At 38.4% G+C, this 19028-nt stretch overlaps 1 protein-coding gene across 3 annotated transcripts in view; it reads left to right on the plus strand.

Moving 5' to 3' along the window:
• The window catches only part of LOC307266871 (cytohesin-1-like), a 19002-nt gene extending 1015 nt beyond the window's left edge, over window positions 1–17987 (plus strand). Inside the window, exons 1-12 of one of the 3 annotated variants that reach the window (XM_080048986.1) lie at window positions 1873–2008; window positions 7959–8041; window positions 9873–9937; window positions 10277–10343; window positions 10686–10804; window positions 11432–11625; window positions 12314–12462; window positions 13242–13354; window positions 13963–14041; window positions 14155–14226; window positions 16708–16862; window positions 17278–17987. In XM_080048986.1, coding sequence (XP_079905112.1) covers window positions 1981–2008; window positions 7959–8041; window positions 9873–9937; window positions 10277–10343; window positions 10686–10804; window positions 11432–11625; window positions 12314–12462; window positions 13242–13354; window positions 13963–14041; window positions 14155–14226; window positions 16708–16862; window positions 17278–17359 — 1206 coding nt within the window. In that variant the 5' untranslated portion in view covers window positions 1873–1980 and the 3' untranslated portion in view covers window positions 17360–17987. Of the gene's footprint in view, window positions 1–1872; window positions 2009–5481; window positions 5623–7958; window positions 8042–9872; window positions 9938–10276; window positions 10344–10685; window positions 10805–11431; window positions 11626–12313; window positions 12463–13241; window positions 13355–13962; window positions 14042–14154; window positions 14227–16707; window positions 16863–17277 lie in introns of those variants that run through there. The other 2 variants (XM_080048987.1, XM_080048985.1) reach the window with 2 other exon arrangements.
• The last annotated feature ends 1041 nt before the right edge of the window (window positions 17988–19028 follow it).

The following is a 19028-nucleotide window of genomic DNA, read 5'->3' on the forward strand; positions in this document are numbered from 1 at the left end:
GAGTGGTACTTGTCCAGGTTACTTCCATTCACCTTATATACAGCTTTCTTTCTATAGCTGGATTTCCCCTATTATATTTCCTGTCATTTCGTCCGCTTTCTTCTGCTACACTTTTTTCTACGTCTCAAAGCCTCAAAGCCTCAAGGCCACAGCGACATTGATGGTTTCACTGATAAACCCCTTCTGATATGCCCCAGATGATTTTATCAGTAGGTTATACTGTATAGCTTCAATTGAAAATGATTAACATTTTTGCATAAGCAGCAGGGTTGTTCCACTGCCGTCCTAATATCTGGTGGTGGTTTCTAGATAGCTTTGAGATGCAGTTTCTATTCCTGAGAAATCTGTGCCACCACCTACACACGATGGAAAGAAAATACATTTTGAAAGAATCAAAAGCAACTTCCCTTTTCTCAACAGTTTCCCCTGTTGCGCTGGATAATCCACATAACTCGCAGTCAACAGTTTTTTTTTATTGGATCAGCTTTCTAGCAAATAAATAGTCCTCTATTAAACCTGTTCACAGCTTGTTACTTAATAGAAGAGGAAAAATATCTTGTCTTTTGTTAAGCTGGTGAGCTGGTGGAAGTAAGTTTGTTTCATTGGATTTAGAATTTAGAAGGAACCGAATATGTATTCATTGAAATTATGTATCTGTATTTTATGCCTATGAATATAACTCTTAACCCTTCAGAAAATGTCATAAAAAATACAGATTAACTTCCATACGCTGGCCCTTTAAAATTGTTAAACAACTGCAGCAGTTCGTCCTCAGCATATCCTGTTTTTTGGTGTGTCCAAACTCTGAATAAAGCGCTGATTCAAGGGCACAGCTGCAAATCTCTCCCCTCCTTTCCTCTATCCTTCCTTACATCGTCTCCTCTCCCTTCCTCTTTCGCTCACAACCCTTCCACGTCTGATACCAAACCCACTTCCTTTGTCTTCACACCCATTTGAATAAATATGTCTCTAGCAGGTGGTGGAGACATTACAGTAAAGTTGGGTTGGTGCATCCTCTTCCTGCTTTTATCATTGTGCACACAACAGGGTGGAGTGTTAAAACCTGAACAAAAGTCGAAAATCAACACGTACCCTCAGGAAAGACTTTCAAACTGTTCATGTGAGCTTTACCTTTTTAAATTATACACACATCTCTAAGGACACAGGGCTGAGAAATGCAGATGCAAAATGTCAACTAATTTCCTTTTCACACATTATTGTTCATGGGAAAAGATTGTTAAAGAATTAAACTAGGCTATCTGAAATGTTTGAATTGTCAAACTATGTAGACTAGGCTGCCTCCCACTCCACAAATGAAATGTGAGCTGACAATGATGACTAAGTTACTGAGTCAAAGATAGGCTATTAAATATAACTAAAGATTATGACTCATAGTAATAAGACATACAAATTATGCCTTAACAGTCAAGTTTCTGACTGGCCTAATTATATTATTCTTATAGCAACTTAAAATGTCACAGACTTCACTTCAATGGATTAGATTGAAAGAGTTGAAATTTATGATGTCAACATGTCTACCTATACCATGATATTTTATGTATATTTTTTGGATAGATAGATAGATAGATAGATAGATAGATAGATAGATAGATAGATAGATAGATAGATAGATAGATAGATAGATAGATAGATAGATAGATAGATAGATAGATAGATAGATAGATAGATAGATAGATAGATAGATAGATAGATAGATAGATAGATAGATAGATAGATAAACAGTTTGATTCAGAAGTTTGTTTGTACTTAAGCGCTCTCTGATTGGCTTCTGCCGTTGAAGCACCGCCCACGTCATCCTGTCCCTACACCGGCTGTCTCTCACTCTGGGGCAGACAGTTGTCATTTAGTAACGGTAACTCACTGAAGAATTACACAAACATTACCGACATTTAAAATAACTTTTAAAGTAAAATATAGTCCCGCTGTCCTCGTAGCCTGCGCGGACCGACATCACACACGATGGTCTTGAAGTCGGAAGACGGAGTTGGTAAGTTGCAGCCTGACCCGCTTTAGTCACAGTGTAAAGAGCTAACCAGGTTAGCTAACTAGCAACTAACGTTAACTCCTGTAGGCTAACTAAAGTAAGCACGCACAAATTAACTAATTTAGCACGTTGTTTAATGTGTGTTTCCATATAATTGTCTTATCAATTGATCGAGAGCAACAAGTCCGCCTCTGTGTGATTTCTTAATGCCCCTTTGGCAGTCTTTATTTAACTAGCACAAGGGATCCATTATTATTAATCTGGATTTAGGCCAGAGACCTCATAGGGGATTTGTCCTTATTGTGCGGCTCTTTTGCCAGTTCATGTGTCTATAAATACGGTCAATTCGCCCGTTTGTTCGTTGGAACTGAAGGGATTGCCCTAAAAAACACTTTGACCTTTATTTGTGTTGACTCAGCTGCATCGTGCATCTCTGTGCTCACTCAGTTTCCTCACAAGTAGAACTAGTGAACAAAGTATCAGATCAAATGTATTCATATAGCACATTTATAAAAAGAACCGGAGTTGACTTTTAAAGAGGATTGATAAAGCGCATGGCATTGGCATTATCAATTTTTTTGTTGCACAAATGTTGATTAAAAACAAAATGCGAACATGTAAGAGGTAGAAAATAAGAAATATTAAGTATGAAATCCACTACAAGCAATCCAAGGCCATAGAAAATATAACTTTTGAGTTGTGTCTTAAAAGTATCAATAGAGGGTGAGCATTTGATTGGTAGTGGGCGGGTTTTCCACAACTGGACAGAATACAAAAGGTCAGTTCACTACAGAGAGGGCAATATCTGCATCTTGGATTATAAATCAGATTCTTTACAAATGCACCACTGTTTCCTACAACAGGATGTGCTTTACTGTGAGGTATCTTATTCTGAAAGGGAGGAAAAACCTGTCAAAACAAAAGACCAAATGTGCTTTCAAATAAGATGGCTCATTCTGCCAAGTGCCGGAAAGGCCATCAACGCGGACACTTACATTTATTTTTTTTGTAGGTGAACTATGTAACTTTGGGTGTGTCAGATAAGTGAACATTTTTCTAGGGTATATTTTCCATAACTGAATAAACAAACTTTACTCACAGGAAAATTCGATCCATGGAACACAGTTTGAGGTTTTATAGCTACGCAAGCAGGGCCCACAGTTTTGTTCACAAACATATTCTAGTCTAGCGTTTGGTTCTAGGTGCCTCTAAATAATTTTGTTAGGATTCATGATGATAGAATTATTCAATACTAAGAATTACAGAATTACAGTCAGTAGAATAATGTTTTGTAAAATAACTGCGGGCAAATGTAAACAACCCCCCCTCCTCTAAAACTACATAGTGCACCTTTTAAGTAAGGTAACCATTGTCCAGTAGGAAATAACAGAGCAGCCAGTAGTACAGAACAGGTAGCTTTTCATTGCATTTTTTGTTCACTTGACAGAGTAAGTGCTACCTTTACTTTTTTAGCATGGTCACAGTAGTGGCAGTGGGTTTTGACAGCTTTTTCCCACTTAGCACAAACTTCACTTTTAAAGACTCCCCCCAGAGAGAGAGAGCAGCTCAAGTTGTCAGAAATGTCCTAATTTTCTCTCTCTCAGAATTGTTTTTCCCTCCCTACGACTCTGGGCACTGTTTGTTCTCCTGCTGTTCTGTTGGATTTGTAAGTGCCTCATTTTATTCAACTTTTTTTGAGTTTTGAGGCTGTTTGAAATGCAATGCAATCAGTCATTAGGGGGTTTAACCATAACCGCAGGATTATATCACTGTGTTGAGCTTGTTATTCTCGGGGCCAAGCAACATTCAAACGCACAATTATCCCCTTGTGAACGACACACACTGAAAATGAGCAATTACGTAAGAGATAATCAACGAGTAGGCGTAACCTATACACTGTGATTATCCCACTTATACCGCGGTCAACAATATGAAATACATGTATCACAGCTGCTTTAACAAACACTCACTATTTTAATTGGAAATTAAACTCTGATTTTTACATTAATGGGACCAATTGGTTGAAATGAGTCTGCTAACCGACTCGTAACCATGGCAATTGGAAACATACATAGGGGATCGCAAAGGCTCATGGGAGTGTTCATGTTCAGGTTGGAAGTCATGTTTTTGTTTTAGTAATGTTAAGTTACTGTTTTGATTGTGTTAGTTTTCAGTGTTCCATCAGTGCCCTCTGACCACTCTTCATGTATTCTGTGTTATAACGCACAGCTGCCAGCCAATCAGAAAATAGTTTTTTCAGCCAGACCAAATGTTATAAGGAACACATCTGAAAACATAGATTATTTTCTAGTCATACTGCTTTGCCTTAAGGCCCTGGGTCAGCTGCCATCCTTTGAGACAAACCAATAAGCTGTTGTTGGTGTGTGTGTGTGTGTGTGTGTGTGTCTGCGTGTGCGCGCAGAACAGTGAATACATTTAATTCTTCCAAAAGAGAGAGAATGAGTCACCCTCATGTCTGCATCTTACTCGTGTCTTTACACCACACTGTTTTTTTTGTAAAAAGATTTTAGCATCATTCAGTGAGAGATGTTAAGTCTCTGGAAACCCGGTCTGAAATAGTCAAAATCAAGATATAATATAAAAGCTGGGTGTCTCAATAAGAGTTTACATAAATCAGATTGAAAGTGAATGTTCCTAAATATAATAAGGTTTTTTAGTGTCTATCGTAGACCTTTGACAGGACTGTATGGGAGTGGCCGTATCAAACCGTCTCCACGGCAACAGTCATTGTTTTTTGAGAACATTTGGTCAAAGAACTGCCGTAATTGATTAAAAATACTAACTGTCATAAGAAACAGACTCAGACTCAGTCTCATCTAACCTGAATTTCTGTAAAGTTTATCAAATATAAATGACAATTATCTTTCATTTGAATTGATATTATGCTACCCTAACTATTTTCAGATGCTCACAATCATGCAACTACACTCCCCAAATGACATAGTTAGAAGGACTTTGGTGGATTTGGGTTTACAGGGGGCTTTAACATGTATGCTCAAACTACTGACTGCACCTCCTTCCTCTGGGACAGCGGTGTGTCCACATGGGGGAGCCTGTGTCTGATGCTCAGTGCTGGAGGGAAGGAGGGAAGGAGGAGTTGAGATGGACAGAGGGGAGGCGGAGAGAGAGAAATTAGAGTTCAAGGGTTTCCCCCCCCCCCCCCCCCCACACACACACACACACACATACACTCCCATTCATTCTCACACACACACTCACACTCAGTCCTCGTCCCCATTTAGCTGCATGCTCTCTCCCCTCCTCTCTCTCTCCTCCTGTGAGGATTAAGGAGCAGCGGGGCCGGACCACAGGATTGGGATTTGGGGATTGGAGGGCTCGGGCCAGGACTGGATTATTTTTGTTTTTTTGCTGTTTGAGACACAAGACTGTATCGCAGGCAAAGGGATTTCTTTTTGTACTGGAATTTTTGGTGATAGGAGCTGCTGGACCTTAAGAAATAACTGGAGTGGGATTCGAACCTTGACTTATAAACACTACATAACTGGGTGTTTTTGGCTGCTCTGTCTGGGAATACTGGGACCATTTTAAAAAGTGGTGATGAGGCACCTCTCATCAGAAAGAAGAAGCTTTCTCTGGTATGAACCTCAGGATTATGACACTAATGTGTAGGCGTTCAGTGCGTCATCATAACTTCTGCTTTAGGGCTGTTTTACAGAAACTTATCTGAATGAATGGTTTAAGTGTGTGCCTACGTGTGTGTGTGTGTGTGTGTGTGTCTACGTGTGTGTGTGTGTGTGTGTGTGTGTGTGTGTGTGTGTGTGTGTGTGTGTGTGTTTGTCGTCACATCTTTCTCAGAAACCTCATGAAACGCTGCCAGAACATACATGTGGTTTCTACTTAATTTGGAGGATGCAAGGCTGTAACCATGTAGTCGAAATTGACGAAAGCTTTATTTTATGACTAAACAACAATTTGAGAATATTTGAATATTCGGCGGTATGTTGTCCTCCCCAATATACAATATATTTAATATACGGTCTTGGGAGAATGAAATGCGGTACAAACTGTGGAGTGACAGTAGGAGGATAGAGAGTGAACTTTAGGCTGGGATATGTTGAGCAGCTGGTCATCAGCAGCTATGACAAGGTGTCCCATTTCAAACACAAACACACACTCTGACCTAGAGGCTATGCAGAACGGCCGGTGGAGGAGCCTGAAAACGCATGTTGTTATTGACCTCCGTGTGTGTGTGTGTGTGTGTGTGTGTGTGTGTGTGTGTGTGTGTGTGTGTGTGTGTGTGTGTGTGTGTGTGTGTGTGTGTGTGTGTGTGTGTGTGTGTGTGTGTGTGTGTGTGTGTGTGTGTGTGTGTGTGTGTGTGTGTGTGTGTGTGTGTGTGTGTGTGTGTGTGTGTGTGTGTGTGTGTGTGTGTGTGTGTGTGTGTGTGTGTGTGTGAGTGAGACAGTGTGACAGTGTTTCACTTGCGCTTATTTCCTCCAAAACCAGAGAGAGGAAGTGAGCTTTAATGCCAGTTTCACTGTTCACAATGCTGCGTTATTCTTGTCCTCAGGTTTATTTGCGAGTTATTTGTGTGTGTGTGTGTGTGTGTGTGTGTGTATGTGTGTGCGTGCGCGCAAGCATCACTGTGTCTGTTTGCAGTATGTAAATAATGTCAGTATCTGTGGCTGTGGCACCTGTCACACCACCTTTGACTTCAGTTAATTTGCCTTGTACACATATTCAGAAGTGACTGCATAGCTTGAGCTTTTAAATAACAACAAACTGAATTCAAGGTCAATTTAGCAGCTTTTTCTGGAGTTAAAAGGGCACGCAGTATGAATGATCAGGGGGTAGGACAGGAGAAGTCTTTAACTTAACTCCATTTCAACATGAACGATATTATTTGAGTTGTTTATTTTTTGCAAATACGTTGCTGAGGAGGATACATGTTGATGAAAAGTGGAATACTCGCTCTGTTCGACTTGCTCCAGAGTTTGACACTGAGTAACTTGGTCATGGTGGCAAAGTGAAATAAAGAGTTTATTTGAATATTCAAAGTAGCCATGGTATAAGCGTCATTATTTTGAGGCACCCATATTATTTGACTGTGCAGAGGTGTGGTGTTTGAAGATATCTACACAGGAATATGAAGATCAGCACAATAAGTTTCATGAGAAAAACCACAGGCCCCTGACTGACAGTTCCACAGTTCCCGCGTTTCCTTATCGTTCCTCTACAGATATTGTGTGTGTCAGTTGGCCCATGAACTGTTGTTCTATCAGAGTGAAGAGTTTAGTTAAGGGTGTGTGTGAACTGAGAGGCAATATGGACAACTGAAATCAACAGATATCATGTCTGAAGTACCATTCCATGTGACTTTTGTTGTATTTGAGTTTGTTTAAAATATGATAACCAGTGACATCAGGAGGTTACAGGTCGTCTTTATCATTCTAAAGTCAGATGTAAAAGCCTCAAGACACACACTTCTTCTATTTGTAATATTTGTTCTAAACACACAGCCTAACGTTAGTCATAAGTTTGGCTAAACTATTATATTATGACGTAATGTCAGTATTGTATGACATTTTTTTTAAATTTAATTTCTACTTTGTTCCAGCAAATATAAATGTTGCTTTTTTTTCCGGTTGTAACAACTCAAGATATCTACTGTTGTTATTTCCCCCTCCTTACCGTGATGTTATGTGTGTGTGTCTTGTGTGTCACATCTGTATGAGACAAAGGGGGTTTGATTTCATCCTCGGGCCCCGGGGTTTGGATGCATGGGGAGGGGGGGGGAGGTCATTTGGTGGATACAAGATTGTGTCGCCATAGTGATCCAGAGCGGTGGGACTCTCAAATCTCTCCCCTTGTGTGTGTGTGTGTGTGTGTGCGTGCGCTTGTGTGTGTACAGTATATGTATTATGTTCGTGTCTCAGAGAGAATATTTGATCTTTGCATGTGCTTGTCTCCTCAGTGCCTGATGACCTCAGTCCAGACGAGAGACAGGAGCTGGAAAGCATCCGACGCAGAAAAGAAGAGCTACTGCACGACATACAAGTAACCACACACACACACACTCACACTCACCACACACACATCTTTTGCATATTTTTATTTTTTTCATTTAGATTTGAATTCACCTAGTTTGTTTATGTTTTAGTAGGGAAAAAAATGCATCCAAAGGTTTATTTGAAGTTAATATGAGGCATCACCTGTATGACTTGGAGAAATCAAGTGGCCAGCTTCCAAACTTTCTTTGGACTATTTAAAAAAACAAAACTCTCCTTTCAACCATCCAAACAGCGTCAGGGAATTACAGGAATGGCAAAATCAAACAGTGCATTGTGTGGGTTTCCATTTTCACCTCTTTGTCTGAACATCACATTGTTCAGGTTCTTTCTTCTCTGTGACCTTGCCTTGAGTACATTTGTGCCTCTGGTGTGTGTGTGTGTGTAGGGGGGGGGGGCGTATGACCACCGGCACGTTAATGTACACATTCAGGACTGTTGATCTTCTTTGTTTGGTGTACATGTGAATGAGGGGGGTGGACCGTATATGTATATGCTGTGTGTGTGTGTGTGTGTGTGTGTGTGTGTCTTGTTCATTTCGCTCTGCCCCGAGGGGACAGCTTCACCCCCGTCTAAGTGCTCCTACAATCTAAAGCAAATTAATGGGACTGTGATGATGCTTTACATTGGCTCCTTTGGAGGATTTGACCAATATAAAGTCCATTTTGAAGCTAGTTTTTTAGATTTGATAAAATGCTGCTCGGTCAGCAAGGTTGACATCCACAACACACACACACACACACACACACACAGAGGCAGGAAAACACGGCCTCCGGGTAGTGACGCTCTGCGACTAGATTGATGGAGTTTATTACTGAGGTCGGCTCTATGCCCCGCCCACTCTCGCCCTTGGGGGCTGATGGGTAATGAGCCGTGAAATATTCCAGTAATGGAGACCAAAGACGCTGTTAGTTTCTTAAGGGGGGGTGTAACCATGGAAACGCACATGGAGGAATTCCAGACCAGTTGAAGTTATTTTCCATTGTTTATCTGGTTTTCACACATACAGTTAGCACTCAGTGTCCGAGGCCTCGTCTGGTTATGATTCTCTTCTATAATTATCTTAGTTCATTATCTCCAGTGTTTCTCCATCTGTTTCTCTCCTCCATAACCTCTGGCTCCACTAAGCCGGTCAGAGTCTTTGATGTTGCATATTCCCGTCTCCCCGTGCGTCTGTGTGTGACACTCAGACGGAGCGGGGAGGGCAGACTGCTGAATCTGGGTCAGCACGTGGTGAGAGGGGAAGCAGGGGGAAGAGTGGTCAAATCTGACCCCAGAACAGGTGCTACATATCCCACAGAGGGTTTACTGAAGAGGGCGGCTGCTCCACTAGACTCCTTCAAAGAGAAAGAATGAGGCGGACTTAGTGAGAGTGAATCACGTCTGCACTTTTAGTTTTTTTTGTAGTGGTCGACCGATATGGGTCAATGGCCGATGCTGATGGCCCATATATAATGCCGATATCACGTTGTTCTTTTTCTGCATTTGATCAAATACATCAATTTCAAAATGATAACAAATGAGAAACAAAATTTAAATGTATTAAATGAATGTACATGCAGAAAAACGTATGAAAATAATTCCGTGGTGTTGGCTTTGTAAGATTTTGCCATGAGGGACTTCTGGATTTCTGTCTATACATCTATAATTATTATATAATATAATTATTATAATATATATATTATATGAAAGGTTAGACTTCACACTAACATCAACATGTTAATGTTGTTTCCTCTCTCTCTCTCTCTCTCTCTCTCTCGCTGTCTGTCTGCCTGTATGTCTGTCTGTCTCTCTCTCTGTCTCTGTCTGTCTGCTCTCAGAGGCTGAAGGATGAGATAGCCGAAGTGACCAATGAGATTGATAACCTGGGCGTGACTGAAGAGAGGTAAAGTGTCTCTCAACAAACATTTTGAGCCTGTGTGTGTGGGCGGCCGTGGTCCACTCAGCTTTTGTGTTAGTGGAGTGGAGTGTATTCAAAATGGACCTGACACACAGAACAGAGCCAGCTGCAACTACTGTTTACATTATCTATGAAGAAGGGTTGGCCAAGTCGAGATATTATATACACTAGACTAGACACTATTGCTACACCGATTTGATTGACAAATAACTTAAAAATGTAGCTTTTCATACATTTTTCGACAAATATACAATTGCTTCACCATCCAAGGGTTTTTGTATTGATTTAATCAGCGAAGTTCTGTTGTGTTTAATCCATTTTTAGGAAAAGCATGCAGAGGAATAAACAAGTGGCCATGGGCCGAAAGAAGTTCAACATGGATCCCAAGAAGGTGAGAACAGATCAAAGTCAGGCTATTCTCTCCTTCGTGTGTAGATCAGTGTAGGGCTGAAACTAATGATCATCTTTTAAAGTGTCGATCAATCCGTTCATTATTTTTTAGATTTATCTATGACACCTCAGAAAACAATGGAGAAATTATGAATTAATGATGGATTCGGGTTCAGATGAATGAGAAGACTTTGTTGAAACTGACAACAATATAACAGGAAATAACTATAATCAAAATAATCATAATTTATTTCTGATATTTTTCTTCATATTCAGTGTTTTAGAAATGTTTCGTATGTGAGAATGTTCAAAGTGAGCTTTCTGGTCTGATTTTCTCCCTCAGGGGATTCGTTTCCTGATTGACAGCTCGCTCCTGAAAAACACCAGTGATGACATCGCTCAGTTCCTCTACAAAGGGGAGGGGCTTAATAAGACGGCCATCGGCGACTACCTCGGAGAGAGGTGAGTGATTCCAACCATGTGCACTACACCTGAAGAGACATTTAATATCCTTAGTCATAGCAGCAAAAAGCACAGCTGTTACTAATAACATTCATTATGGCGCTCTTCTATTCAAGTGACCATTCCTGTATCACTCTGCCCACTCACAAAATTGCACAGCTCTTTATCTTGAAGAACTTCTAACTTCACATACGTCTTACGTGCACCATCAGACCGAGGCAAACTCCTTGTACTGTATGTGTGAACGTACCAATACCAATAATAAACCTTTTCTGATTCTGAAGTCTTCTGTGAAAATCGGTCTTTTTCCCCATCAGAAGTAATGACATCAGACCCAGATAATAAATCCTAATGTCCTGATATACAGATCAGGTCTTATCGATATGTGACATAATCAAATAAATATGAGCTTATGGTGCTTCAGCCGTTTATCCATTAATCTGTCTTTATCTGAAACGGCACAAATCATCCAAATGTTTTAGCCGCCAACTCAGAGAGATGCTGTCAATTCCTGATCTAGTTTTCCTTCCGTGTACTCCCCTGTATATGTGTGTGTGTGTGTGCGTGTGTGTGTGTGTGTGTGTGTGTGTGTGTGTGCGTGTGCGTGCGTGTGTGTGTGATATGCAGAGATGACTTCAACATCGAGGTCCTTCATGCCTTCGTAGAGTTACATGAGTTCACAGACCTGAACCTGGTGCAGGCTCTGAGGCAGTTCCTCTGGAGCTTCCGTCTGCCCGGTGAGGCCCAGAAGATCGACCGCATGATGGAGGCCTTCGCCCAGCGCTACTGTCGCTGTAACCCCGGGGTCTTTCAGAGCACAGGTACATACCCATGTTTGTGTGCTTGTAAACCATTTTGTGTGGGAACCAATTTGACTTTTAGTACCTTACGAGTGAGGACATTTTTGAAAAGAGAGGATATTTAACTAAAGACTTGGTTTAAAGATTCAGGTATGAATTAGGTTTAGGTTAGGGTAAGTATGAGGGTTGGGCTCATGCATTTAGTTTTGATGGTGAGGGTAAGGGGCTCGGGAATGCATTATGTCAATGAGTGTCCTCACAAATATAGCTGTACAAATGTGTGTGTGTGTCTGTGTGTGTGTGTGGAAAAAAAATAAGTTTTGTTCTTCTTTTTGAGGAAAAAACACTCAATTTGTTTCAGGAGTCGCTCATAAAACAAAAAACCCATACCAGACATATTTTTCTCCTGTTTTGTTGACATGATGAATTTTAAAGCACATTTCTGTCTTGTCAAGAACTTATTTTAGTGGTAAAGTCCTGAAGAAATTCTCTCTCTCTCTCTCTCTCTCTCTCTCTCTCTCTCTCTCTCTCTCTCTCTCTCTCTCTCTCTCTCTCTCTCTCTCTCTCTCTCTCTCTCTCTCTCTCTCTCTCTCTCTCTCTCTCTCTCTCTCTCTCTCTCTCTCTCTCTCTCTCTCTCTCTCTCTCTCTCTCTCTCTCTCTCTCTCTCTCTCTCTCTCTCCCCCCCTCTCTCCCCCTCTCTCCCCTACAGATACCTGTTACATATTGTCGTTTGCTGTGATCATGTTGAACACCAGTCTGCACAACCCCAATGTGAAGGACAAACCGTCGGTCCAGAGGTTCCAGGCCATGAACAGAGGAATCAATGATGGAGGAGATCTACCTGAGGACCTGCTCAGGGTGAGTATTTCACACAGACAAGCTGAAGTCACAGCTCCCTGTGTGATATATGTGACAAAGAGTACACAGTTTGTTACAACTCAAAACTACAAACTGTGTCTAATTTAGTCACAAAATAGCCTAAGTCACAAAAGTACAAAAGTCAAGTAACACTTTCTTTACCTGCATCCTTGTACCCGGGAAAGTTTTTGTAAATGTTATTTTGATTCCTTCAAATACATTAAATAAAATGTATTTTCACTGCATAAACCTTATTTTCACTTATATTCTTATTTTACCTGAGACCATCTAAGTAAAACTTAATCTGAATTAATAATGAAAAACTGGTGTTACCAAACCTTTTTCAGAAAATTCTTATTCATTAACAGGTATGCCTTTTTTATTTGATGCTTCGTCCCGATAAAACATAAAGTCCTTGAACATCACTGAACGATTCTAACCAGACAAACTTAAAATGAAGGCAAAGCTCCATGACGGGGATCACCTCGCAAGTCGTCAATGCGTCTAAATATTTTGGCTTTGCAGTGGATTAACGACAAATACTTGTGAAAGTGTTGAAACGCTTTCCAACAGTTAATGTAGCCAAAGACAACAAACTCATTTCAGAGTAAAAATGCCTGCACAGAAGCTCTCCAGATGCAAAATCACCCTTTTTTTCTTCTTTCCCTTTTTTCTATGAAACGGGACCTTGGCAAATGTCCTGCCTGTATTCATGCTCATACTTTGCCCAGTAGGTCATATTATAACATGTCATCATCTTTATCTCATTCTCTCTGTAGAACCTGTACGACAGCATCAAGAATGAACCCTTTAAGATCCCAGAGGACGATGGGAACGATCTCACACACACATTTTTCAACCCCGACAGAGAAGGATGGCTGCTAAAACTGGGTACGAGCTGTGTAACGCTGTAATACTTCAATATTTTATTTTATTCAGTCTGGATGAGTTACTGTAACTATGAGCTGGGGGCCCTCTAGTGGACTAGACCTGTAACTACACCTTTAAAGTTAGGAGGAAAAACTTGTGTTGAGACTCAAAACAAAGTATTTTTTTCTTCTGTTTTTTTTTTGTCATTTCTTTTGTTGACATTCTTCTTGTTTGTTTGTGTTCCATGGGGTCTGACTCCAGGAGGTAAGTACCCTTGAAATCCCCAGTTTTAACGCACTGCTTTGCTTCTGAGCTGCCCCTACCCCACTCCCTCACTGCCTTTTCACCCCCACTCGCTGTGTGCATTCACCCTCACATCACAGTTTGATATGGCACAACAACAAAAAAAAAATCATCTTTTGTATCTAATTTCACACATGCGCTTACGCCTCGATGTGAACATATACAATATATGTCACATCAGTTTTAACCTTGGCTTCAGTAGGCTCAGTGTAAATTGATGATTTTTGCCGCCATTTTGCTTCAGAATGCTGCTGCTGTCATATTATTAAGTCCAGTTTTCTGTCCTCGCTGCCGTCTTACAGTAGCTCACCTGTGTTTTCCCTCCTCAGGTGGACGAGTTAAGACCTGGAAGAGACGCTGGTTTATCCTCACAGATAACTGCCTCTACTACTTTGAATACACAACCGTAAGTACTTGCTGTTCAGCTACACACAGCCTTAAAGAAGAGATATCAAATACTGTATGTAAGAACTTCAATATCTCAGTAATTATTTTTCTTTCTCTCTGCTGATTTAAAAGGATAAGGAACCCAGAGGAATTATTCCGCTGGAAAATCTGAGCATCAGAGAAGTCGATGACTCCAAGAAACCGGTAAAGTATTCCCTTAGCAGTTTAGTCATGACGGAAAAAAGTGATTTGATAAATATTTCACAATATATATATATATATACATATTAGTGGTGGGCCGATAACGGCGTTAACGGCTGCGTTAACGCCAAACTCTTATCGGGCGATAAAAAAAATATCGCCGTTAATCTCTTAATTCCACCTCCTGTTCGGCTCAGGGGAGATGCTGTTCGCCGTCGGGGTGAACCCCCTTCCGCACGTGAAGGCTCGCTTCACGTGCGGGAAAGCTATAGTGTGAGCGGCCACAGCTTGTATTTTGGTCATATCTAACACTGGACTGCAGGCCTATATAAAAGTGTTGTACCTTTGCTTTCTTTGGGTTAAAAAAAACTCCATCAACTCAGTATCCGTCTAGTCCAAAAAAACTGTCAGCTGCTGCTGCAGACGGTGTGCAGACGTGCTCGGAGAATCGGCATCGGCGCATCAACAGTCATTCAATGCAGCGGCAGTAATCATACAACCGAACGGTGTAGAAAGTCCCGTCAGTTAAAAATAGTGATCCAGATTTTAAATCCATGTTAAAATCGGAAGGATATAAAGCTAGTTAGCTTAAAAAAAGTAGCAAACATGTCAACTGTGATGTGTTCAGGCCGGCTCAGTAATATGATTGATGTGTTCAAATGCAACACAAAAAAAAAGAAATTTGAGATTTTGGCAAAACTTGTTTTCCCAGCAATATAAAATAGATAGTAAAGATGGAATGGAATTATGACCTGTTTAATGTCCTATCTAGAGCTATGATCATATCAGCAATTAAAGCAATAATACAAGTTCTATTTCAACAAAATAATAGAAAATTATCAATTTTGATATCAATAAAGACTTGGATCGTTAAGGAGTCTTGAAAATGGTATCAATATCAATACAAATTAACTCTCCTGTCATCTGAGAGAAATTAAGATGATTTAATTTTTTTAACCGTTAGTATTTACCGGTTAAAAATATTATCGGTTGACTGGTTTACCATGGACATCCCTTATACTGTATAAATGTATATCATACATTGTATGTTTTTTTTTGTGTTATCCCAGTTAAGTTTATTATTAATTTTTTATCATTTAATATTACTTTTAATAGTTCCGGGACGTTGGAGCAATAACCTGGTGTTTTGACACTTCAGTGTGCACTGTGAATTTGAAGTAATGTTCAGTTTTTGAATAAAGATGCAGCATTTACAAATGTTTATTTTTTTTATCCGATTCATCGATTAATCGAAAAAATAATCGACCGATTAATCGATTATTGAAATAATCGTTAGTTGCAGCCCTAAACAATTCATCGTTACCTCTTATGGCCTACAGTTCAAAGTTCATGTTTAACTGAATAAACAGTTTGTAAACACAAGTACATCTTGTTGAACATTATTTATTTTCATCACCAATTATCATAGTAGAACAGCTTCCTCAAGCAGTTTGTGATGCATGTTGGAAACAGGAGATGAGCCCCTGGTCTGATGCGCCACCTGGCTTGAGAAACACGTTCTCAAAGACTTACTTTGAGTCATTATTTAGGGAGCACACACATATTATGAATGAATTCAAATGAGCCATTTTAATCTAGATTAATCTAGATTAATTTCAAAATTAATCTAGATTAATCTAGATTAAAAAAATTAATCTATGCCCACCTCTAATACATATACATATATACATATATATATATATATATATATATATATATATATATATATATATATATATATATATATATATATATATATATATATATATATATATATATATATATATATATACATATATATATATATATATACATATATATATATATATATACATATATATGTATATATATATATATATATATATACATATATATGTATATATATATATATATATATATATATATATATGTATATATATGTATATATATATATATATATATGTATATATATATATATATATATATATATATGTATATATATATATATATATATGTATATATATATATATGTATATATATATATATATATGTATATATATATATATATATATGTATATATATGTATATATGTATATATATGTATATATATGTATATATATATATATATGTATATATATGTATATATATGTATATATATGTATGTATATATATGTATATGTATATATATGTATGTATATATATGTATATATATGTATATATATGTATATATGTATATATGTATATATATGTATATATATGTATATATATGTATATGTATATATATGTATGTATATATATGTATATATGTATATGTATATATATGTATATGTATATATATGTATGTATATATATGTATATATATGTATATGTATATATATGTATATGTATATATATATATGTATATATATATATACATATATATATATATGTATATATATATATATACACCCTTTTTCCTGTTGACCCTTGTTCCTGACTCATCTTGTTTCTCTCTCTGTCACACAGAACTGCTTTGAGCTGTACATCCCGGACCACAAAGATCAGGTGATCAAAGCCTGTAAGACGGAGGCAGATGGCCGCGTCGTCGAGGGCAACCATACATTCTACAGGATCTCAGCCCCGACCGCCGAGGAGAAGGACGAGTGGATGAACAGCATCAAGTGAGACACATTCAAACACACTGAGATGAGGATGATAATACCTTTTTATTTGCCTTTTTGGACACCCAAGGTCACCTTACAAAACAACAAATTAAAAAAAGTACATTCATAGTCACTTATTATAAATATTTCTGTTCAGTACATACAGTTGTTCTTTCAACCGTCCAAGGGCATGCAAGGCTTTTTACGACTTTCCATTTCTCGAGATTAAAAAAATACATAGAAATCACTGGTTTAAAAACGTTTAAAATAGACTAAATCGAGATGTAAGTTATGCTGGGGTATGCTAATCTAAACAGTGTGTTCTGATTTGTGATTTGTATTGATCAAGAGAGTCCATTTGACGGATGTGAGGAGATGATTTTCCTGGAAGTCTTTCTTTAACCTTTCCTCCTTCCTCCATATTTGCCTGCAGAGCCGCCATCAGCAAAGACCCGTTCTACGAGATGCTGGCCGCTCGCAAGAAGAAGGTGTCATCGTCTATGAAGGGGCTGTAGACAGAGCGGCTGACCATCAAAAAACATTTGAACTATTTTGACTTTAACACAGCGAACTGGACGTGGACCTGATTATCCTGTTGCTGACACACCTGGACCTGTTTTAGAGGATTCTGCTGTTAAAGAGGCTTCTTCCTTTTTCCCCTTTCAGTACCAACACCCCTGTTCTGTTCAGGTTTGACCAGTAAATGTGTTGGAAGTTAAATTTCCCATGTAGATACAAAAATATTTAGGAATCTTATTTATTTTTTATTCATAAACATCTCCTCTTGGACCCTGTACTCTCCGGTTAGGAATCCCACTCCTCCTTGAAATCTGCTATAGAGACTTCAGAGCCGATTTCTACAGACTCTGGTGCAATGAAGTTAACAAAACGCAGGGACTGATAATGAATGAATCACATTGTACAATAATCAGATTCAAATAAATGTCCTGGAACATTATCAGTTAGTTTAATCTCTATTTTAAAACATAATGAAGACGTCGACTGGAAACCCAATGAAGTGCAGGACTCATCTCGTCTGGGATGCCTGGTATCTGGACTTAGGTTATTCGAAATTGGCGTAAAGATGCTTTTTTTTTATAAGCCTGTTTTTCTTACTGCTGTTGGTCTGTTGTCAAAGTACTGTTAAGGCAATGCATACATAGCTAAATATTTATTTATCCAGATTTTTCTTGTAATTTATTGTTTCGAGTTGTCGCATTAAAAAGTTTGCTGACCAATTTTCATTTCTGGTTTGTTTTTCATTTCAAGAAATATATAAATAATTAAATATTAGATTTGTTTTGGTTGTGAATTAACAACACAATAACAGAGTTCGTTACATTTGACATCAACTTTTTTTTTTTTTTTTTTTTCATATTCAGGTGGAGCTTGAAGGTTAATTCTTGACCTTGAAACTGTTTTTTTATTTTTTATTTCAGGGCCTCACCATCCCCAAAGTAAAACTTGACTAGCCTTATCTTCATGCAGCTACAACAACTCAAACGTTCAAGCGTGATCATGTTTTGACACAGCGTTGATGAAACCAGATATTATCTTCACTACCAGTTACTTCCTGCACGAAACGATCACGCTGCTGTCTGATTATTATCTGGATGTTTGAGGAGATGAAAGATTCAGCGATGAGGCTGAACGGGGAGATTCCCCTTTTACTGAAAAAAAACTTCTGTGATTTTAACGCCAAAAAATATTTTGCCAGGATCAACACGGACGAATCAACATGATTTTAGTTTTTCAGAAATAATTTTGATTTCTAACCTAAATATAATTTTTTTTAAAGAAAAATAAGCATCATTTTTCAATCAGTTCCCTATTTAGTTTTTGTACAAAAAACACTTTTGAGGATTTTTAATGTACTTTCCCTGAAATGGGATTTTGTTTCTTTTTAATCCTGGAAAATTAAATATTTCCGTAAACCTGCAGTAACCTTTTGGCCACTTGAGGGCATCAAAAACAAACGGTGACAATGTTAAATCAGCTTTACTAGAGAGTTCCTTATTGAACATTAGCTCATGGGGGAAAAAAGTGCTAAAATGCTTTATTCTTTTACATTTAAAACAATGTGTTTTGATTACGTTGCACTAAACAAACAAAATGTGACGCATCAAGAGTCATTTTAAAAACATTATTCTTTAATTTACAAAGATAATAACACAGACTGTACAG

The sequence above is a fragment of the Ammodytes marinus genome (genome assembly GCF_949987685.1).
Source record: "Ammodytes marinus genome assembly, chromosome: 20".
In the NCBI taxonomy this organism is placed as follows: domain Eukaryota; kingdom Metazoa; phylum Chordata; class Actinopteri; order Uranoscopiformes; family Ammodytidae; genus Ammodytes; species Ammodytes marinus.